Below are 21868 nucleotides of genomic sequence, written 5' to 3' on the forward strand. Positions count from 1 at the left end.
TTGCTTCTGTACCTCTCAAGAGTCAGTATGCAAATCCAGATATTTATAACAGCACTCTCTGGTAAGAGTGGGTGCTCTTTGATGAATGGCTGGGGAAAACAAAACAAAACAAAACACAAAACCCTGCTTATATAAATGTTGTAATTGGTCAGACCTGCCTCAGGCTGGGTTGGTACTTTAGGTTCAAGATTGGCATGTAAACTTAAGGAGTTTATGTAGTCATAGCAGGAGAAGTCAATTCAAATTAACAAGTATATGTTAAGTGCCTGCTCTGTACCAGACACTGTGCTGAGTGCTGGGGATGCAAGCAAAGAAAGGCAAAAACAGTCAGCCTTCAAGGAGCCCATAATCTTAATGGGGAAGATAACATATAACCAAGATATATTTATGATGTAGTGGAGATTATCTTAGAGAGAAACACTAACCTTAAGAGAGATTAGGAAAGAGAAGGAGAGAATTCTAGGCATGAGGGATAGCCACTAAAAAGCCAAGAATTAGGAGATGTAGTGTCTTATGCAAGGAACAGCAAGGAGGCCAGTGTCACTAAATCACAGAATATGTGGAAGGAGGTGTTGAGGGCATTGTGGAGTGAAGGTAGGGATGGAGGAGTGGGAGGAGTAGAATAAGGTAGAAGAATGGAAAAGTGGGAAGGAGGCAGGTTATCAAGGGCATTAAAAGGAGATTTAAAGGATGATTACTAGTAGTGATAGATGGATCAAGTGAGTGTTTTTTGTTTTGTTTGTTGTAGATGGCAAGAAAGCAGCCAGTAGACTGAGAGAAATTAAAGATTAGTGAGAGATGGGGTGGGGTGGGGTGGATAAAGGGGCAATCTGCCAGAGAAGACCAGATAAATACTACCATGTGTGCTTGTAGAGGTGTTTGGCTTTACAGGCAGGAAGACCTTTTCATGTGAGGTGGGAAGCATACCAGGGAAAGGATATTCCAAACAGGGAAGAAATGTTAATTGAAGATATTCCTGATTGAGCTGAGCACAGCGTTCCTGTGGCAGTGTTGGTCACCTTCCTCCAGTAAGAAACATCACCAAGGAGCTCCAGCCCCTTGTTTCTTGTCTGTTTTTCACTCAGTGAACAGGAAGCCATGTCAACAGCCCTGAGTCAATTAAATCCTGAGGACAGTTTCAATATCTATTAAGGAACAACTACCATAATCTTCATGAGGGTAGAGCCTTAGGACATTGCTCCCATCAAAAATGTAATGAAATATTTTGAGTAAGAATGAAAAATTCAGAGAAGCATTTGAAGATTTTTATGAACTGATGTAGAGTACAATAAGCAGAGCTAAACAAGTATACACAATGACCATGGCAATATAAATGAAAAGGTTACCTAATGGAAGCCAGACACTTAGTAAGTGAAAATCCATTAATTATACAGAGGTAATCAGAGATAATGAAGCATACTGCTCTCCTTTCAGCAAAGAGGCAAGAGATTTGTGGGGCATGATATTGTATACCCTGTCAGATAGGGTGACTTTCTGGTACTTTTGCTTAATTGTTTTTCTTTGTTATAAGGGAGGGTTCAATCTTGAGAAGGAGGGAAGGGTTTTTTTAGAAATAACTGAGATAAAGACAAAAGGCATCCCATAAGACATTTTTAAAAGGTTTAAAGGACATTTCAAGGAAGAAGTAGAAGATTTGTGTATATTGAGTAGAAGATTTGTGTATATTTGGCATTCATACCTGTAAATTATATTTTCTAGGTATCTCTGCTTGTTTCCTCTCCCCAAAACTGAAAGTAATTGAATCTTTGTCTATTTTAGGTTTGTGAAGTTTTCTATGCCCAGTGTACCTGACTTCGAAACATTATTCTCACAGGTTCAGCTTTTTATCAGCACTTGTAATGGGGAACATATTAGATATGCAACAGACACTTGTAAGCTATATATTAATTTATTATTTTTTATTGAATGTTTTATATTTATTATAGTTACTTGAATTTTTAAATTATTTATTGTTTTATCTAGTTGCTGGTCTTTGCCACCAGTTAACAAATGCTCTCGTGGAAAGAAAACAGGTAAGAAATTTTATTTAGTCATTATAAGCCCACTATACAGTACTGTTTGTCTAACTTAACTTGTTTAGATTGAAGATTAAAGCTAATAGTATTGATACTTTGTACATAGTACCTCCTGAGCAACTCAAAGTACTTTTCCCTATCGTTTAATTTCACCATTTTGTGTAGAAGAAATAGGCATAAAGGGATTAGCTGACTTTCCTTAGGTGATCTAACTAGTCAGCAGTGCCTCAAGTTTAAGGCACTAGTCTTAGGACTCAATCTAATGTTTATTTTATTATAGAATATTACCTTTCTAATCTGTTTGAGTTTAAAATAGTTTTCAATGTGTTGTTCTGAGAGAGACTGAAAATACAAACTATGTGTTAGCTCTTATTAAGAGTACTATAGTTTGAAAGAAAGACTCATAGTAACCAACCAGTCTCTTGTCATGTGATTTTCTTCAGTATATTTAAAATGTGGGGCAGCTAGGTGGAGCAGTGGATAGAGCTCTGGCCTTGGAGTCAGGAGGACCTGAGTTCAAATGTGGCCTCAGACACTTGACACTTACTAGCTGTGTGACCCTGGGCAAGTCACTTAACCCTGTCTGCCTCACCAAAAAAAAAAAAGTATATTTAAAATATGACTATAAAATGATGTCACCCAGAAAAATCACCGAGTGTCCTTCCTTTAATCACACCTCACAGTGTAAGGTCCTACATTTGATAGTATTTTGTTTCAGTCTTAAATTCAAGTATGAGGTAATGTTCTTGGGAGGAAGATTTATGCTGTTCTAATTGGCTTTCCCAAATAACAAATGCTGGCATTTTTAACAACAATTTAAAGTTTCCTAATTTACTTAATTTAGTTTATGTATCAAAAATAATACTTTGTGATATCTGTGATTTCAATATACTCCCTTAATTAATGCAGATCACAGCCTTTCCACATCTGCTTATCTTAATGTGATTCTTATTATCCCCTAAGTCACCCAGAGAGGATCAGCACAGCTTGTTGGAAACCTTTTTCTTGTTCTTTTAGTATCTTGGCAATATTAACAGTATAACTGATTGTTCTTCTGTTGTCTCTTGTGTTTGGTACATGACCCAGCTCACTTTACTTTGTTAGATGTATTCTGGATAAAGCCTTTAATGATGTTTCCTAGAATGTTAAGAGGTTGATGATATTCCAGAACTTCTGTATATTTATATATACACAGAATTTCTGTATTTTGTTTGTTTAAAGTTAATTAAAAATTAAAATTTCTTCATTAAAAATTGAAGAAGTCGTAGTGCTTTGAAAGACTGACTTCCATTGTAAATAATTTTCTGGTTTTCAAAGTCAGTGCTGAAGTTGTATTGTGTCATAAGAAATTCTTTTAAACATTAAGGCCAATTTTTCCTATTAAGTGAAAACAACAGTTTCCTGAAAGGATATGGAAACCTCAGATTGTTGTTTAAAGGAACCTATCAATTAGTATTTTTTTTATTTGTAAGTGACAACATAAGATCCAATGTGCTGCCATCTATGAGAACTTATCTGAAAGAGATGTCATTTCTGACAGCCCCTGCGAGGAATTGGTATCCTCAGACAAGCCATAGACAAGATGCAGATGAATACGAACCAGCTGACCTCAATACATGCAGATCTCTGCCAGGTAAGAAGTAGTATTATCAATAAACTTAAAGATTTAAGGTTTTTAGTATTTGTTATGATCAATAGGGAAATATTACAGTTTTCATAGGCCTAAAGCTGGGAAATGATAGCCTTTAGAGACTTCAAAGTTGATAGCTATCCAATTTTAATGATTCACATAGAGACAAATGATACTAATAGATTATATTGTTAAGGATGATGAAATCCTGGGCAAGAGACCTTGGGGGACAGGTAGTGTCTAAATCATTCCTTTCAGTTTAGCTCTTCTTTTTTCAATAGGGTATAAGGAAAAGGAATAAGCATTTATATAGTGCTAAGCATTTTTACAAATATTATCTCATTTCATTTTCACAGTAACCCTGGGCTATTATTATCCTTATTTTACTGTTGAGGAAACTAAGGCAGAAAAGGTTAAGTGACTTGCCTAAGGTCACATACTAGGGAGTGCCTGAGGGCAGATTTGAAGTCAGATTTTCCTGATTCCAGGCCCAGTACATGATCTAGTATGCCACTTAGCTTTGGTCAAAGGGTGTGATCAGTCTTACGACTACTATTGCATATTGTTTTCCAGAATACTTGAACTAGTCTGTAATTTCACTGCTAACATAAAATGTTCTTATTTCTTCATATCCCCACCAGCCTTAGATTTTTATTTTTTTAAAATATGTTTGCTATTCTGATAGATACATTTGGTCTTTTGAGGTCACCTTTACATTTCTCTGATTTTTAGGGGCATCTAAGTCTCTTCCTTTGGCTGTTAGGTTTGTATTTCCTCCATTATAAATGAGCGATATGTCAAGTACTTTAAATTTATCTCGTTCTGGTAACCTGTGATCTTTAAGCTATCTTGGTACATGTTGTCTTTCAAGGGCATTCACATAGACTTGTGTAGGATTCATGTAGTTTTTCGAAGTTATTGTTTTGCTTTTCTTTTCTCAAATTTTTTTCAGCTCATGGTTTTTCTTTTCTTGATCCAAATATGGCTCTTTTCTTTTCAAATTCTCTATTACTTTGGCATGATTCTCTGTGGTAAATTTTAAGCAGTCTACTTGGTTGGTTGTTTATTCTCTTGAGAGTTTTACTTTCCAATGTCATTTCTATCCTGATAATTTCATTAAAATCTTCTTTTGAACCATTCTAGAGTTTCTTGCTGATTTGCTATGATCTCTGGAGATTTTTCTTTTTCACTGGACATTTTTTATTAACTTTCCTTCATAGTATAATACTTGTTCAACATATTATGACCCTTCTTTGAGCCTTTGCTTGTTTTTGCTTCTATTTACAAGTCTTTTTTTAGCTGTTTAGGAGTTAGGCTTCTACCCAGCCTTTCTCTTTGGAGTTTTGTCTTTTGGCTTCCTTTTTTTCCTTATATTTCTATTTATTTTTATATATTTTATATCTTATATTTCTATTTCTTTTTTTATTTTCTTAGTGGCTCATCTCTGGCTTCCCTCCTCACTCGTGGTCTCTTCTCCAACTGCTGATATGACATGGACCTTTTCTCCTGCCCTGTGTATTCTTAGCCTCCTTTGCTTGTTTAGGAGTTCAGGGAAGAGTTACTGGGGCTTGGCCAACTCTTTGTCTAGAACCACTGTTCTTAATCTGGAGTCCACAAGCTTATTTAATATTTTGATGATTGCGTTTTGTTCTAATTTGTTTCCGTTGTAATGCTATGTATTTTATTATGTTCATTTAAATAAATTCTGAGGAAACATCAGACTATCAAAACACATCATCAAAAGTTTACAAACTTCTGGTCTAGAATAAACTCCATGGAGGTAATAATAATCATAACTAACATTTATATAGTACCAGGCATTGTGCTAAGCACTTTAGGATTATTGTCTCATTTAATCCTCACAGAAACCCTGGGAAGTAGGTGCTCTTATTATCCCCATTTTCAAGTTGAGGAAACTGAGGCAGAAAGAGGTGAAGTGATTTGCCTGGGGTTATGCAGCTGTTAAGTGTCTGAGGCTGGATTTGGATGATAAGAAGTGGGAAGCCCAACTCTGTCCCTGCTTTGCCCCCAGCTGCCCAAGGTAGAAGACAGACCCAATCTAGGTTTCTAGTGCTCTTGTCCTCCGCTCTGGAAAACTGTCCCTCTAGTGAGTTTGCCCTGGGTTATGTTTCCTCTTCTTCCCAGGCCCCAGTTATACTTCCTTTGCATGGCCACACCCAGTGCCCCTTTTCCTTTGTGGGGAGTGTTAGAATCCATATTGACTTACCTCTCTAGGAAGAACTAGATGGGCAGGGACCCATGGCTATGCTGGCCCTGGATATGGTACCTGGCACTTGGGGGCGGAGGGGATGGGAGCTCTCACTTTAGTTCAAGAATGTGTTTTACATTTTAAAGAGTATTCTTTTTCGTTATGAGCTTTAAAGTCATCCACATGAAGCAGAGCAGCGTAGTGTCAAGAGCACTGGCCCTGGATTAAGAGCCAAGTGGAGTTCAGATTCTGCCTCTGATACTATTTGAGTCACCTCGGGCAGGTCAGTTACATTCCTTGAGCTGTCAAAAGATGGCGTCTCCAAGGACCTTTCCAGGTCTAAGCCTTTGATCCCATAAACATTTGCTACACAAAGAAGAATGGAAAAAATGACCGTATATAAAACCATGAACTTTGATATAAATAATATGTGTCTTTGTATTTTTAGTGCTTCATTGGTGCTGTTTTCTTAATTCTTCTTTTTTGCCTTTGTCATTATCTACTTATTCACTCCACTGTTCCCCCCCAAGTAGAAACCCACACTTATGCAAATAAGTATAGTCAAGCAAAACAAGTCAACATACTGATCATGTCTGAAGATCTATGCCTTATTTTGTACTTTTAAACCATTACTTTTCTGACAAGAAGTGGGAAGCATGCTTCATCCTTACTCTTCTGAAGTCATGATTGATCAGAGCTTTGAAGTCTTTCAGAGTTTTTTCCTTTGCATTATTATGGTAATTGTTTAAATTGTGCTTGTAGTTCTATCCATTTCATTCTCGATCTGTTTGTACAAGTCTTTCCAAATTTCTATTATTGCATCATATTCATAGATTCTTATGGTACAACAATATTCTATCATGTTCATAAACTACAATTAATTCTCCCTTTCCCTAGCTGATGGACATTCACCTGCTTTGTTTCTACTGTGTTTCGACATGAAGTCCATATACTTTTTTTTTTCTTTTCACAGTGTTTGCTCATAGTGAGAGCTTGGTAAATGCTTGTTGATTGAGTAATTTTTGCCTTTGTTCTCAGCCTCTTTCCTCTTAGTGTATGCACTCTCTAGTGACTTTTGGGGTATAGTTGCAAATTGTTTTCCAGAATGGTTGGATTAATTCATAGGTCCACCAATGCATTATTTATTAATGTTCCTGTCCTTCCATAGTCCCTTCCAACAGTTGCTGTTTTCCTTTTTGCTGGTCTGACTGATTTGAGGTAGAATCTCACAGTTATTTTGATTTGCATTTATCTTATAATCAGTGATTTGGAACAATCTTTCATGTGGTGGTTACGAGGTTCATATCCTTTGTTCATTTATTCACTGGGGAACACTTCTTGGTCTTATAGATTTGTGTTAATTCCCTGTATTGTGCTCAGTTCCTTGCATGTAGCATTGCTTAATAATTGTTTATTGAATTGAACTGAGATTGGAATTTGGATTTCTGGACCAAAGAACCAGATGTAGGATTTTTATCATCTACCTACCTAGGGCTGATAAAATTATTTTTGGTAGCCATTATTTTCATGGAGACTTGCAGATTTCATCTTTTAACTGAAAATTAAGGGCACAGAAGAAAACTGCTCATAATTATCTACCAAAAGATATATCAAAGGAGAGTAACAGGCAAAACATAGGAAGGAGAATATTAATAGTAAGGACTGATAATTCATAGGAAACTATCAAAAAATAGAGCCAGCGATTAAAACCGTGGTCTTGTATGTCTATACATAAAGTTCATGTGAAGTAGGAATTTTAACATAATGAAATAAATTTGGTTTCATATAGGTTATCAGTGACATTTTTGGCAGGATGGGACTTGACCAGAATGTGACTGTGGAGTTGTATACTTTATTCTAAAGGAAAGAAAATGGATAAAATAGGCAGCAAACTAGCATTGTGTATTAAGAAGTTATATTCCTGTGAGGAAATCAAGAAGTGTGGTAGGAAAATATTTGGGGTAGAATAAATTGAAAAATGAAATAGAGGTGATATTGTGATACTGTAGATCATCTATCCAGAAAGAAGAAAAACATCATAAATGTAGCACAGAGGCATGATACAGTCATGATAAAAGAGTTCTCTTATCCCCATATGTGCTGGAATACTTTCTTTTCCAAAGCTGAATAGCTAATATATTTATGGCTTGCCTTACCAATAATTTAATTCTTCAAAAGATGGGAAAAGTAGCAAGGGGGAATGCTATTCTAGACCTGATTTTGCCAAATAAGGAAGAGAGCTAGTTGCTGAAGTAGAAATGGGAATCTTCAGAGGAAGTGTCTATTCCATCTCAAAGGTGCTGCTAGAAGAAGAGAGAACAGTGACGTGTAGTCTAACACGCACCTTAAATTTTGGAGAGAACTTAACTTCAGAGTCAGAGAGTCCCATGGCCAAGAATCCCATGGCCCAGAATCTTACAGAGAAATCAACCCAATGGAGATGAAAAGCTCTCAGACATGAAATCTTGATGACAAGTTATTTGGATGAGTAAGAAAAGAGAGAGCTCTCAAAAGAAGTAGATGTAGATACATAGGAAACTCATCAGCCAATTTGTACTTTAAAAACTATATGTAGAGACTCAAAAGCAGGTAACTGAGGGTGAGTGAAGAAAAGTGGCATGGTCCTGTAAGCAGTGTCAGGAGTGCTCAATGAGCAGGAGCTGGTGGTGAGCACTGGCAGTACTGTTTTTGTCAGTGGTGGTGTAGAGAACTCTTGATACGGAAACTGCTTTTCCCAGTGCAAACATGCAGGTCATTTGCAATTAGATTCTTAAAGAATTGGCTAGGGGCCCTTAAAGGTTTGTGCCTCTCCCTGGCTCATATCACTGGTATGTCAGAGGCAAGACTGGAACCCAGGTCTTCTTGACTCTTAAGACAAGCCATCTGTTCAAAATTTGAGACTTCAGGTATTTGAAGGTGTTTAATATAGAAGAAGAGTTTTTTTTTACTTTATTTCAGAGGGTAGAACTATATATAGATTAGTTGCAAAATGGTAGAAATGGGCTTGATGAAGGTTGGGGGGGAAATCTTAGAATTGTCCAAAAGTAGAATAGACTGATCTAAGAGATGATAAAATACTTATAACTGGAGATCTGAAATTATTTTAATTATCCATCTTCATAACCAATTGACTGGGTAATGCAGTAATGTTGATTCCTTGTGAATAGTTAAAAGAATAATGTGCTTTCCCTTCAAGTTTAGCTTTTTAAAATATAACGATTGTTAGCTTAAACATATTAATACCATTTCTCCTCCAAAAAATTCCTTGTCTGTGAAATTGCTGCTTGTATTCAAGTTAATTTAATGCTTTGTTCTTTTCTTATAGCTTTGTTTGTTGGCAAAATGCTTTAAGCCTGCCTTACCCTATCTGGATGTGGATATGATGGACATTTGTAAAGAGAATGGGGCTTATGATGCAAAGCACTTTTTATGTTACTACTACTATGGTGGAATGATCTACACGGGGCTAAAGAACTTTGAAAGAGCACTCTACTTTTATGAACAGGTAACTATTTCTTAACTTTTATGACCAAAAAACAGTTTTATATATTAGATTGTTCTAAGAGGTTCTAGTTTTGAGGGTAGATATTCCTTTTCTTTAAAAAAAAATTATCATTAAACATTGTTTTAATAGTAATCTAAATTTTTGGTGAAATATGGATAATCTTTTTGACTCTTTAGCTCTTAAGGATAAACAAACAATACATTTGTGAATTAGAATACCATAACCTAAAGAATACCCAAAGGGTCATAGTCCTAATTAAGGAAGCCAGGATGTTGTAATAATACTAGTAATGATAATTATATTTATAAAGTACTTTGAAATTGACAGGTTGGCCCCCTTGTACCTTACATGACATAGCTACAGAATGACCACTGAATTATATATAGTCAAGACATTGAAGCTCAACCATAAGTAACTGTTGCGCAAAATCATTTCATCTCTGTTTCCTCATCCATAAAATAAGGAGGTTGGATTAAATGATTTCTAACTAGCGTTTTCCAGTTCTAAGATCTTGTGATTCTAATGAACAAGCTATAAGTAATCTAAGTAGATATGGTCCTTGTAATGAAAAACTGGAGAGTGGCGGTATAGTGGATGGAAAGTGCTGACCTCAGTCAGGAAGACTTATGTGCAGGTCTCCTGTGACACATATTGGTGTGACGCAGGGCAAGTCATTTAATCTCTTAATGCCCCAGGTCTGAGGTTGTGAATTGCAGAACAGTTGTAGATATGTATTGGTAGAGGTTGTTTCTTCACTAAAAACTTTACGTACAAAATCACAGGTCCAGACCAAAATGGAAGATTAATAATGTAGACAGAGAAGGCAGTTATATGACACAGTGGATAGAATACCAAGCCTGGAGTCAGGAAGACCTGAGTTCAGATTTGACCCCAGATGTTTATTAGCTGTGTAACTTCTATATGCCTCAGCTTCCTCACCTATAAAATGGGGATGGTAGTAACACCTCCCATGATTATTATGATGATAAAATTGAATAATAATTGTAAAGTGCTTTTCACAGTGCCTGGTATGTAGTAATTGCTATATAAATGTTAGCTATTATTGTTACTTTTTTTTGTAATGATAATTCTGAAAAAATTTTTTGTTTTCAGTTCCAAATTGTCTTCCTCCCTCCACCCATATGATACCCATTACATATATGAAGTCATTTAAAACATTTTCACATTAGTCATGTTGCCCCCCCAAAAAAAAGGGAAGAAAAAGTGAAAAAAATATACTCCAGTCTGCACAGAGAATTCATCAGTTTTATCTCTGCTGTGGATAGAATTTTTCATCATGATGAGTCCTTTAGAATTGTCATGGATCCTTGTATTGATTAGAGTAGCTAAGTCTTTCATAGTTGATTACTGTTACAATATTGTTGTTATTATGAACAAGGTTGTCGTAGTTCTGTTCACATCACATTGGTTCATGTAAATCTTCCAGAGTTTTTTTGTGAAACCATCCCTTTCATCATTTTTTGCAGCACAATAGTATTCCATCACAATGATATATGACAACTTATTCAGCCATTCCCAAACTGATGTACATCCCCTCAATTTTCAGTTCTTTGCCACCACAGACAGAGCCACTCTCAGTAGTTTTGTAACATGTAGGTTTTCCTTTTTCTTTTATCGCTTTGGGATCTATAGAGACCTAGTAGTGGTATTGCTGGGTCAAAGGGTATGTAAAGTTTTTTGGCCTTTTGGATATAGTTCCAAATTGTTCTCCAGAATCTTTGGACCAGTTCACAACTCCACCAACAATGCATTAGTATACCTATTTTTACACATCTTCTTCAGCATTTATCATTGTCCTTTTTTTGTCATGTTAGCCATTTTGATGGGTGTGAGTGAGTTGGTACCATTGAGTTCTTTTAATTTGTATTTCTCTAATTATTAGTTATTTAGAGCATTTTTTCATATGGCTACTGATAACTTTGATTTTGTCTTCTGAAAATTGCCTGTTTGTATCCTTTGACCATTTATCAATTGGAGAATAGCTCTTATTTTCATAAATAAGAAGTAATGGTGTCTGCATTTTAGGAATGAGGAAACTGAGACACAAACAGGTTAAATCACTTACTCAAGATCTTTCAACAGAGCTAGGCTTTGAACACAGGTCTTCTGTCTTGAAGTCCCATGTGCTTTCAAATATGTTATGATGTCCCTGAGTCATCAGGAAAATGTATTATTATGTTCATTATCCTGTGTTTAAAGTGTATCTTTGTTTAAGAAAGTAGGTAGCCTTTTTTTTTTACCATAACTATTCATCATAGTTCAAAATTTAGAACTTGAAAAGGAAATTTCAGTTATCTAAAAACTGCAAAATGACAGTACCAGAAAAATGAAGCATGTACCTTTCATAAGAGTGTTGAGTCTTATGTAAGAAGAATCCTATGCCTAGCGATTTACCACTTCTTGCTAGAGCATATCTATAATCTACTACTGTAGAGGTACCATGGAGCAGTGATAGAACACTAAACTTGGAGTTAAGAAGACTTAGATTTAAACCTTGCCCTAGAAACTGGCTTTGTGACCCTGGGCAGATCACTTAACCTCTCTCAGCCTTAGTTTCCTTATTTGTAAAATGAAGATGTTGAAAATAGCACGTACTTCACAGGAATGTTGTGAGGATCAAATGAGAAAAGAGATCTGCAAACCTTAAGTTAGCTTTTATTATTAGTTATCACTGAATCTAACATCTTTTTCTTGCTCAGGCCATAACTACTCCTGCCATGGCAGTCAGTCATATTATGTTGGAATCTTATAAGAAGTATATTCTAGTTTCTTTGATATTACTGGGCAAAGTTCAACAGCTGCCAAAATACACTTCTCAGATTGTTGGTAGATTCATTAAGGTGAGTGTTCTAAAGAAAAATAAGTATTCTACTTAGAAAAATTGTTAAGATAAAAATAAATTTAGTTTCATCGTAGAGTTAATATAAAAGAGAATTGTTTCATTAAATATTATTTGCGTAGTGTGTTTTGTATTAAAAAAAATCTTATGTTCTATGAAGAATCAGATTTAGGTTAGCCTCTACTTACAGAATTTATAATGCTTTAAGTTCCACTTGAGGAATTTCTTCCTGGGTGAGGGAGTCCTTCCACAGCTGTTTAATAGACCCCTTGTTCCCCTCATGATCCAGTCACATACAGAGCACAGCATTTCAAGTGGTTAGGATTCTTGACAGTAGGTTTTTAAGTTAGCTTGTTGGAGATAACAAGGCAGATGTAAAAGCATCCAGATCAAGTTCTACACTAGTTGAATCAGCATTCTTAACAAGGAATGAAAGCAATGAGAGGGCACATAGCAGCCATTCTCAAGAAATGGTTTGGGGCTAATCTTTTATAATATGCCATAGTTTCCTAATGACAATGCCTATACTTTTTGTTTCTGCATAAATTAACAATTTAGTTATAATATTAATATGATATCCATAGCAAAACTATTTATCCTGTTAATTTAGTGAGGGAGGTTGATATGGTTCATCTTATGTCATCTTTTGTTTTTCTTCTATTGGATGATCAACAGCTAGAAAAAGGTAGAGTCCTAATAGTATAAGAAAAGTCAGAATACTGCCTTGTTAATTAATTATATGTTCCATTTTATCAGGAGCTAGCCAGAAAATTTTGTTGACACTAACTTTCATTTTGAAAAACAGATTGTATTGCCTGACCTGTCTGTAATATCTAAGCCATTTGCTTTATTGCTAGTAATAACTTGGTGCATTATTTAGATAGTCTTTTGTCCTCATTTTTGTATTTTTTACATTACTTGTACTTACAAAACATCACCACTTGTTTGCTTTCTATATACCTAACTTTGTGTATTAATTTGTTTTCTCCTTTTAAAACTATAGCCCCTTAGCAATGCTTACCATGAATTAGCACAAGTTTATTCAACCAATAATCCATCAGAACTCCGAAATCTGGTAAACAAACATAGTGAAACTTTCACTAGAGATAACAATATGGGGCTGGTTAAGCAGTGTTTGTCTTCTCTTTATAAGAAGAACATTCAAAGGCTAACAAAGGTAAGATGAATTCTCATATTTTGTCTCATGATTTTTCTGAGGCTTCTAAAAAATCTTTTCTCCAAAAGTAGTGGGGTAGGAGTTTATTTATTAGGAAAATAGTTGGGTTTTCACTTTTTTAGGATCAGATTTGGGTAGCCAGGAGAAGAGAGAAAAGCAGGTATAGAATGACTGCAAGGACTGAGGAATAAATCAAGTGACAGTGCATTGAGGATGGAGGTGTATCAATAGATGTTCTAATGAACTAGGACCAGTTCCCATATTTTACTCCCTTGAAATTTGTAAGTGTGCTGACCTTTGGTATGAGAGACACTGCTCTAATGTTTGTCACTGAAACAAGCTTTCAATGAAAAAGTGGAATGTGAGATGAGGTCATTAGTACTGTGGGACTAAATTGTGGTGTGTGGATAAATAATGAAAAAAAAATTCCCAACTAGCTGTTTTGAAGTGTGCTCACTTTTAATCCTTTAATTACTTTTCTGTTTTTTTCATGAGAAACATTGTGACATAGAGAAGATAGAAAGATGGCCTGGGACCTGGACAACCTAGGTTTATGTACTGACTCTGACTTTGTCAGTCTTTATACTGTTTTTAGGATCCTGGGCAAATCACTTAAGCTCTAGTGCCTCAGGCAGCTCTCTAAAACTAAAAATTATAGATCTGTAATTGGTAGAAGGAGTTATCTTACCATGCAGCTCTTTACACTGATAAAAGCACCGTTCTGGACTAAAAATAACCCCATTTTGTCAAGTGTAATTCTTGATTTTGTTAACTCAAATGGTTGCAGTGCCACAGAATAAATGGATAGACATTTTGGTGGGTGACTTGGAAAGAACATTGGCTTATATGTATATATACCCAACTCTAAAAGTGCAAATGTTAGAAATCTAGCCAGTGGTAAAAGGAGTTTTCCAACATCTATTTTATCAGTGTTGGATATCAGAGGATATCCAACTATCCAAGATAGTTCATTAATTTCAAGGGAGAGAAAGTGGGGATGTAGGTTTCTTGTGTATCACCAAAAATAAATGACCTATTGCTCTTTTTTCTTTGAAATTTCTACTCTCCCATATGCCTTCATCCACTGGAGGGTATGGATTTTTCAGTTTCCTGTCACACATATTTTATTTTGAAATAATTTAATATTAGTACAAAGTAGAATAGTTTTTCTATTGAGATAAGTGGAATTGTTTATCTGATAAATACATTCCTCATAGCTATTGTATCTACTTATGTCCAAATTCTGCTTCTCAATTTCAGACATTTTTAACATTGTCATTACAAGATATGGCAAGTCGTGTACAGTTGTCAGGACCTCAGGAGGCAGAAAAATATGTCCTTCACATGGTAAGCAAGGTCATTCTTGAGATAATTATGTAGATGAAATTTGGCTACTTCTTATTAAAAATATTCATGCTGCCTAAATAATAGGCAAAAATTCATGTGTTTACAAATGAACTATAATACTTCAAAAGATTTCATTAGCATCAGTCAGTCAATTAGCACTTATTAAGCACTCTGTGCCAGGCATGGTGTTCATCACTGGGGATACAAAGAAATGTCAAAAACACTCTGCTGTCAAAGAGCTCACAGTATAATGTGGGAGATAACAAGCAAATAACTGAACAAATAAAATATATACTGAATAAATTGGAGAAAATCAACAGAGAGAGAGCATTAAGAGTAGGGCAAGAAAGGCTTCTTGTAAAAGGTTGGACTTTAGGTGAGATTTGAAGGAAGCTAGGAGAGGAGGGAGAGCATGAGGACTCCCTACACTGATAATAGATTTCAGTACCCCCTCACTTTAACAGACAATTTTATGGCTTGTGGCCCAAAAAATTCATAATCTGTTTGACAGCTTTTTGGAGATGAACTTCTCCAAATTAAGCTAAACTAGCCTTTTCACAACACATGGCATCCATCAGTAGGCCCATAAGTGAAGCCTGTCCAGCTTTGTCTGTATGTACACCTGTACCTATAGATTTGTTTCCATTCTTTAATAGAGTATGACTTTTCATACTCTGAATGTGTTTATATGTAAACATAGAAATTTTGATATTCCCAGATATTTTTCTGCCATCCATCACAGTCCCTAATGGAATTATAGTTACTAAAATTTGCTACCTTCTCCTTCCAAATTGGAAGATTTAACCCAGGCAATACATTTAGCAAAGGTGTTTAAGATTTTTTTTCCTCTAAAAAAGTCAAAATTAACAGTCCAACTGTTATGAGCAGGCTTGTAATTGAAGAGTCACTGATTTTTACCTATTGTGTGTTTAATAAAGCTCTGTTCTCTGTGATTCCTCTTATCTACAGATAGAAGACGGTGAAATTTTTGCAAGTATTAATCAAAAGGATGGTATGGTCAGTTTCCATGATAATCCTGAAAAATATAACAATCCTGCTATGCTTCATAACATTGATCAGGAGGTAAATATTAATGTAAAATGTTCTAGTTTGGTTATTGAGATTTTCAGGGGTTATAAGATATAAGACTTCACTATTTCTATACCTTAAAAACTTATTCTTAGAACCAAATGCAGGCACTTCCCAGATTATTAATGGGTTGTATCCCCAAAGTTTGTTTATAAATGTGTAGTTCAGCATACATTTTCTCATAGATGCTAAGCTTATAAAAATGGTGGTTAGGTTCCCATACCAGCATACTCATTTCATATAGGTGCTTGGTACCCTTTATAACTGTAACTAAACATCATTTGTCATGTTTCAGTGGCAAAAATGCATTTTATATTCTAACTTAGAATGTTAGAAATACATAAACTTCTATCCTTCCCATTCTTCTCTCCCTGCTCCTAACAGGAGCACCTCCTATGGCGGTTGCCTTGTTAAAGGCTGGGGTTGATGTATGTGGTGACATTGTCGGCAATATCTTCCCCAGGAGTAGGAGCTCTGAGTGGCAGCATTCCTGAGCATGAGTAACTTATTAGCTCACCGAATCTACTCAGGATAAAGTATATTAGACCTGTGTGCTTTGAATTAGGAAACAAGGGGCAATTGACTTCATAGCAACTTCCCTGTGTACTAGTCTTCATCAGTTGAGGACTACCTGCAGTTAGAGGGAGTAGGAAACAGAGGGAGCTTCTTGTCATTCATTCAAGTCTTTTTTTTTATTAATGTATTTTGATTTATCAACAATCACTTCCATAAGCTTTTGAGTTTTAAATTTTTCTCCTCCTCCCTCCCCAAGACGGCTTGCAATCTGATATAGGCTATATGTATACATTCCTATTAAACACATTTTCACGTTAGTGATGTTGTAAGGAAGAACTAGAACCGATAGGACGAACCACCAGAAAAAGGAAACAAAACACAACAGAAGAAAAAAAATAGCAAATAGTATGCTTCGATCTGCATTCAAACTCCATAGTTCTTTCTTCTTTGTGAATAGCATTTTCCATCACAGGCCTTTGGAGATGTCTTAGATCCTTGCATTGCTGAGAAGGGCTAAGTCTATCAATATTAGTCATCGCACAACGTGCTGTTACTGTGTACAACATTCTCCTGGTTCTGCTCACTTCACTCAGCATCAGACCATACAAGTCTTTCCAGGTTTTTCTGAAGTCTGCCTGTTCATCATTTCTTATAGCACAATAGTATTCCATTACATTCATATACCACAACTTGCTCAGCCATTCCCCAATTGATGAGCATCCTCTCAATTTCCAGTTCTTTGCCACCACTCATTCAAGTCTTTGAATGCATTAAAATCATAAACACTTGAATCTTAGAGGTGCTAGGGAAGCTGATATAAATGGTAAATGTAAACTTAGCAAAGTTTCCATTTTCTTCTATTTTTTCATTCTTTTGATTTTGTTTGGCTGATTCTTGATGTCTCATAGAAATATTAACTTCCACTTGCCCTGTTCTAATTTTTAAGGAATTATTTTCTTCAATTAGCTTTTGTGCCACTTTTCCCATTTGGCCAATTCTACTTTTTAAGGAGTTGTTTTCTTTAGTGGATTTTTTTTCCATTTAGCTAGCTGTATTTTTTAAGGAATTGTTTTGTTCAGTCAATTTCTATTGTTCCTTTTCCAAGCTGTTGACTTTCTCTTGCATAACTCTCGTTTCTTTTTCTACTTTATCTTCTATATCTCTTATTTGATTTTTAAAATCCCTTTGAGGGGGCAGCTAGGTGGCATAGTAGACAGAGCACCGGCCCTGAAGTCAGGAGGACCTGAGTTCAAATTCGGCCTCAGACCAAACACTTGACACTTATGAGCTGTGTGACCCCTGGGCAAGTCACTTAACCCCAAGTGCCTAACATAAAAAAAATTAAAAATCCTTTTTGAGCTCTACCAAGAAGGCTTTTTGGGATTGAGACTAATTCATACTCCTCTTTGAGGCTTTACATGTCGGCATTTTGACACTGTTGTCCTTTGCTGAGTTTGTGTTTTTGCTTTTTTTTTTTATTTTTTGGCTGTGCAAATGGGGTTGAATGACTTGCCCGGGGTTATACAGCTAGTGTTATGTGTCTGAGGCTGGATTTGAACTCAGGTCCTCCTGAATCCAGGGCCGGTGCTCTATTCACTGCGCCACCTAGCTGCCCCCATGAGTTTGTGTTTTGATCTTCCCTATAACAATAATAACCTTCTATGGTCAGAGCTCTTTTCTGATTTTTCCTTATTTTTTAGCCTATTTTGTGTCTTTTAAAGTTGAGCTCTGCTCCTGAGGCACAGGGGCCACTCTCTGAAGCTTCTTGTGCTGAGGGCTAGGGGCCTGCTTACTGGATTTCTGCTCTGGGGCCTCAGGTGCTGGCAGTTTGCCCACTGTACTGGGCTGGCCTGGCCTAGTTGTGCCTATTGTACCTGGATTCTGGTCCTGGAGGCCTCAGCTAGCCCTCTGAGCCAAGATCAAGGAGCCTTGGTTGCTGATCTGTGCCATGGCTAAGAGCCTCTACTGTCTTGCCCTGGACACTGCCTGTGCTGGGCTGTCCTCCCCTTTTATCCAAGTGAGACAGACTTTTCCTGAAGTCCTTCTAAGGTATCTTAAGCTAGAAGATTGTTTCACTCCATCTTTTTGTAGGTTCTGTTGCTCCAGAACCCATTTAGAGGCTTGATTTAATGTTGTTTCTTTGGGAAACTAGGGAGAGCTCAGGCAATTTCCTGGCTTTTCTCTACCATCTTCCTAGCAAAATTTCATAGTGAATTTGAAATTGTAGACATTATTAGATGTGTAGGTGAAGATGATGGGAGGACAAAAGTGTGTATTCTATGTTAATTTGTATAAGAAAAAAGATTTGTTTTGAGACTTGAAATCCTAATTACAATGTCGTTTTGGTTAATACACATTTTGTCTTTATATTTTGAGCAAATTGTAATTTAAGCCAATTTCCCTTTTATCATATTAAGTATAAATTCATATATCTCAGATGCTGAAGTGTATAGAGCTTGATGAGCGGCTCAAGGCCATGGATCAAGAAATCACAGTGAATCCTCAGTTTGTGCAAAAGGTGCTTACTTTTTCTCTTTATTTAAAGTGGGGAATGGGAGGCTGGAGGAGAAAGGTATATAAATTGCTACCTCTGGAATATAATTAGGATTTCAGATTATTGTAATATTTAAATACCAAAGCATCCTATTATGTATTGTGAAAGAGAAATCTTCTTGTAGCTTTGTAGTAGGGCTTTCAGTTCTTGACATCATGACTGTTAGTTTTATTTAGGGAAGATTGAAGATTGATTCCTTGAAATGAACTTTTTTTAAAATTTTATTAATTTATTTTGATTTATCAACAATCACTTCCATATGCTTTTGAGTTGAAAATTTTTCTCCCCCTTCTTCCTCCCCACCCTCCCCAAGACGGCACACAATCTGATATAAGCTTTACATTTACATTCTCATTAAACATATTTTCACATTAGTGAAGTTGTAAGTAAAAATTAAAACCAATAGGAGGAACCATCAGAAAGATGAAACAGAACTCAACAGAAGGTAAAAATAAGTGATAGCGATTCAACTTCCATAGTTCTTTCCTTGGATGTGGACAGCATTTGAAATGAATTTTTTGTACAAGTGAAATTACTATATGAGAAAGATTATTGTAACTTTGTATAGATGACAAAAATCATGGAAATAATGAAAAAATAACCTTTCTTTTCCTCTTCTGCAGAGTATGGGCTCACAAGAAGACGATTCAGGAAGCAAGCCATCCAGTTATTCTTGAAATTAACATTTTCTGTGCTTTAAACTGAAAGAACCACCACTTTTGCCATTGGAAAATATGAGAATGGCAGGGAGGACTGAGACTGTTTTATCTGGACATTAAGAAATTAAATTTTGTTTTGACATCTTTAGTCCTATATACTTTCAAAAGTTTTCTCTCTGCAAAGAAAGGAAAAGATCTCAAACTTTTAAAGTCTCTTGTGGATTTATTTATCTTCAGATTAACATCATTAATGCATTAAATAATCTACCTTTTGTTTTAAATGGCTTGAATGTTGCTGTGTTCCTGTAGCACTTTTTTTCCCCTTCTGGAAACAATTTTCTTCTGTGAGAAACAGGGACACAAGAGTACTAGTTAACTATTTGAAAGCTTTTTTGGCTCCTTAAAGTCAATGATAGTTTGGTTTTACAAAAAAAAAGGGGGGGGTGGAAGGGAGATTACTTGAAGGGCAAGAGCTATTTAAGACTTTATGGAGTTTGTAGACTTGGACATTGCCTATTAGATTTGGCAAAATTAGTTTTTAGTTTTCAGAGGAACCAAAATATTTACACAGTCTGCTGGTACTGATGTAGAATTGAGAATTAAAGGGATGCTATCAAAAGTTTTTAAGCACTTTCCAAAATAATGGTGCATGCAATACCCTTTTATAGTCTTGAACATAACTTTTTTTTTCCTCTGCCCATTTTAGTCTCTTCATTTGGTATGCACCGGATTTGTTTTCTGCTCTTACTCCTTGTTAGTAGCATTTTCAATTAAGTTGCAATTAGCATGATTTTGTTTTGATTACTCAGTGAATCTCATTCCCAGAGTTCTGAGATTAACTTGGCTACCAGTTGCTCTGAGTTCACCCTACAATGTTTTAGGGCCTATATAAATTATAACTTTTGAATTTTGCTATAATGAAAAGTTTCAGATAAAAAAAACATCAAAATTGCTTTGATCTCAAACTAAAAGTATGTTTTTTCTAACAACATTCAGTTTTTTAAAATGTTGACATGCTTTCGTGTGCCTTTTTTAGTGTAAGGTGTTAGCAAATCAGGTTTTCATTTTTTAAAACTCATGAGCCTCATTGTCATTACCCATATTATAGATTAAATGTAGGCCATTACTTGCAATGAAGGATTTTGTAAAGCGTCAGCCCTTTTTTAGTATTTCTCATTTCTGCTTTTGCTTCATTGTTTTTTAACCAGGTTGTGCTTTTGTGCTCCTTTAGCTGAAGTGTCTTAAATTTATAGTTCTGAAATGGACTTAAATTACTGACTTATTTGTGATGGAAATAATGATGCCCTGTTGTTGAAAGTCAGTTATTGAGAAGGGACAAAATCTAAAGTATTTTCTTTATGTGTTTGGAACCCCTGAACATAAGTAAAGTTAAGCAATTCATAATGAAACACTCTACATCTCAAAGAAACTTTGCATTATTATAGAGCACTGGACTGGTTTTTAGGAGATCTGGGGTCTAGTCCAGGTTCTGACCGTAACCAGTTGTGTGGCTTTGGACAAGGCATCGATTTCCCCAGGGCCTCTTTTTTCTCATCTGTAAAATGAGGAGGTTGGATTAAATCTCTAAGATCCCTTGCAACTCTGAATTCTATGACTTTATAAGATTAGCACTGTCATAATCCAAGACTCAGTTTTTGGAAACAAAAGTAAAGGAAAAAAATACCTGCTCAGATGTTAAAGAAATATCACTCTTAATAGTTTCCAGTGTTTCCATTCCTGCCTATAGGAGGTACTTATGCCTTGGCTCAGTATGGTCTTTGGCTTCTTCCAGTCATGAGAGAAAAATAAACTATTGAAATATATTTTTGTTCTTCACTATGAAGCAATGACCCTTGATGTCTTTTTTTTAATCCAAAATTGACTCTATCTTAATTACCAGGATCTACAATAAAAGCCATCTGAGACATGATGGTAGACAGGTCAGAATTTTGATAGAATAACTCTCCTTATTGTGGAGATTATTCGTTCTTTTCTACAGTGGATCCAATTTAAAAAAATGCCATTTCACCCTTGTTGCCTTTTCCCTGTTTCATCCTGCCATCTTCTGAATTAGTTAATGATCTGTCACCTATTTGGAGTTATCTTTTAAGTCTTGTAGAGGAAATGATCATTGAACTTAAAGGACATTGGTGCCTGTCTAAGAAGTATATTGTTTGGGCTATTAGTATGTGCAATTTTTTAACCAACAAATCTTCCAACATGGTGGTTGAAATAGCATGAGTTATATATGTTATTTCATTAATAATAATTCACATCTACATAGCA

At 35.7% G+C, this 21868-nt stretch overlaps 1 protein-coding gene across 3 annotated transcripts in view; it reads left to right on the forward strand.

Moving 5' to 3' along the window:
- COPS3 (COP9 signalosome subunit 3) overlaps nt 1–20991 on the forward strand; it is a 34982-nt gene extending 13991 nt beyond the window's left edge. For 2 of the 3 annotated variants that reach the window (XM_020967350.2, XM_020967351.2), the window contains 10 exons: nt 1780–1892; nt 1984–2033; nt 3577–3669; nt 9201–9380; nt 12101–12241; nt 13244–13417; nt 14678–14764; nt 15734–15847; nt 18807–18887; nt 19547–20991. In XM_020967350.2, coding sequence (XP_020823009.1) covers nt 1780–1892; nt 1984–2033; nt 3577–3669; nt 9201–9380; nt 12101–12241; nt 13244–13417; nt 14678–14764; nt 15734–15847; nt 18807–18887; nt 19547–19600 — 1087 coding nt within the window. In that variant the 3' untranslated portion in view covers nt 19601–20991. Of the gene's footprint in view, nt 1–920; nt 1029–1779; nt 1893–1983; nt 2034–3576; nt 3670–9200; nt 9381–12100; nt 12242–13243; nt 13418–14677; nt 14765–15733; nt 15848–18806; nt 18888–19546 lie in introns of those variants that run through there. The other variant, XM_078152978.1, reaches the window with a different exon arrangement.
- The last annotated feature ends 877 nt before the right edge of the window (nt 20992–21868 follow it).

Source organism: Phascolarctos cinereus, unplaced genomic scaffold, assembly GCF_003287225.1.
Source record: "Phascolarctos cinereus isolate Bilbo 61053 unplaced genomic scaffold, phaCin_HiC Scaffold_4;HRSCAF=312, whole genome shotgun sequence".
NCBI classification, from domain to species: domain Eukaryota; kingdom Metazoa; phylum Chordata; class Mammalia; order Diprotodontia; family Phascolarctidae; genus Phascolarctos; species Phascolarctos cinereus.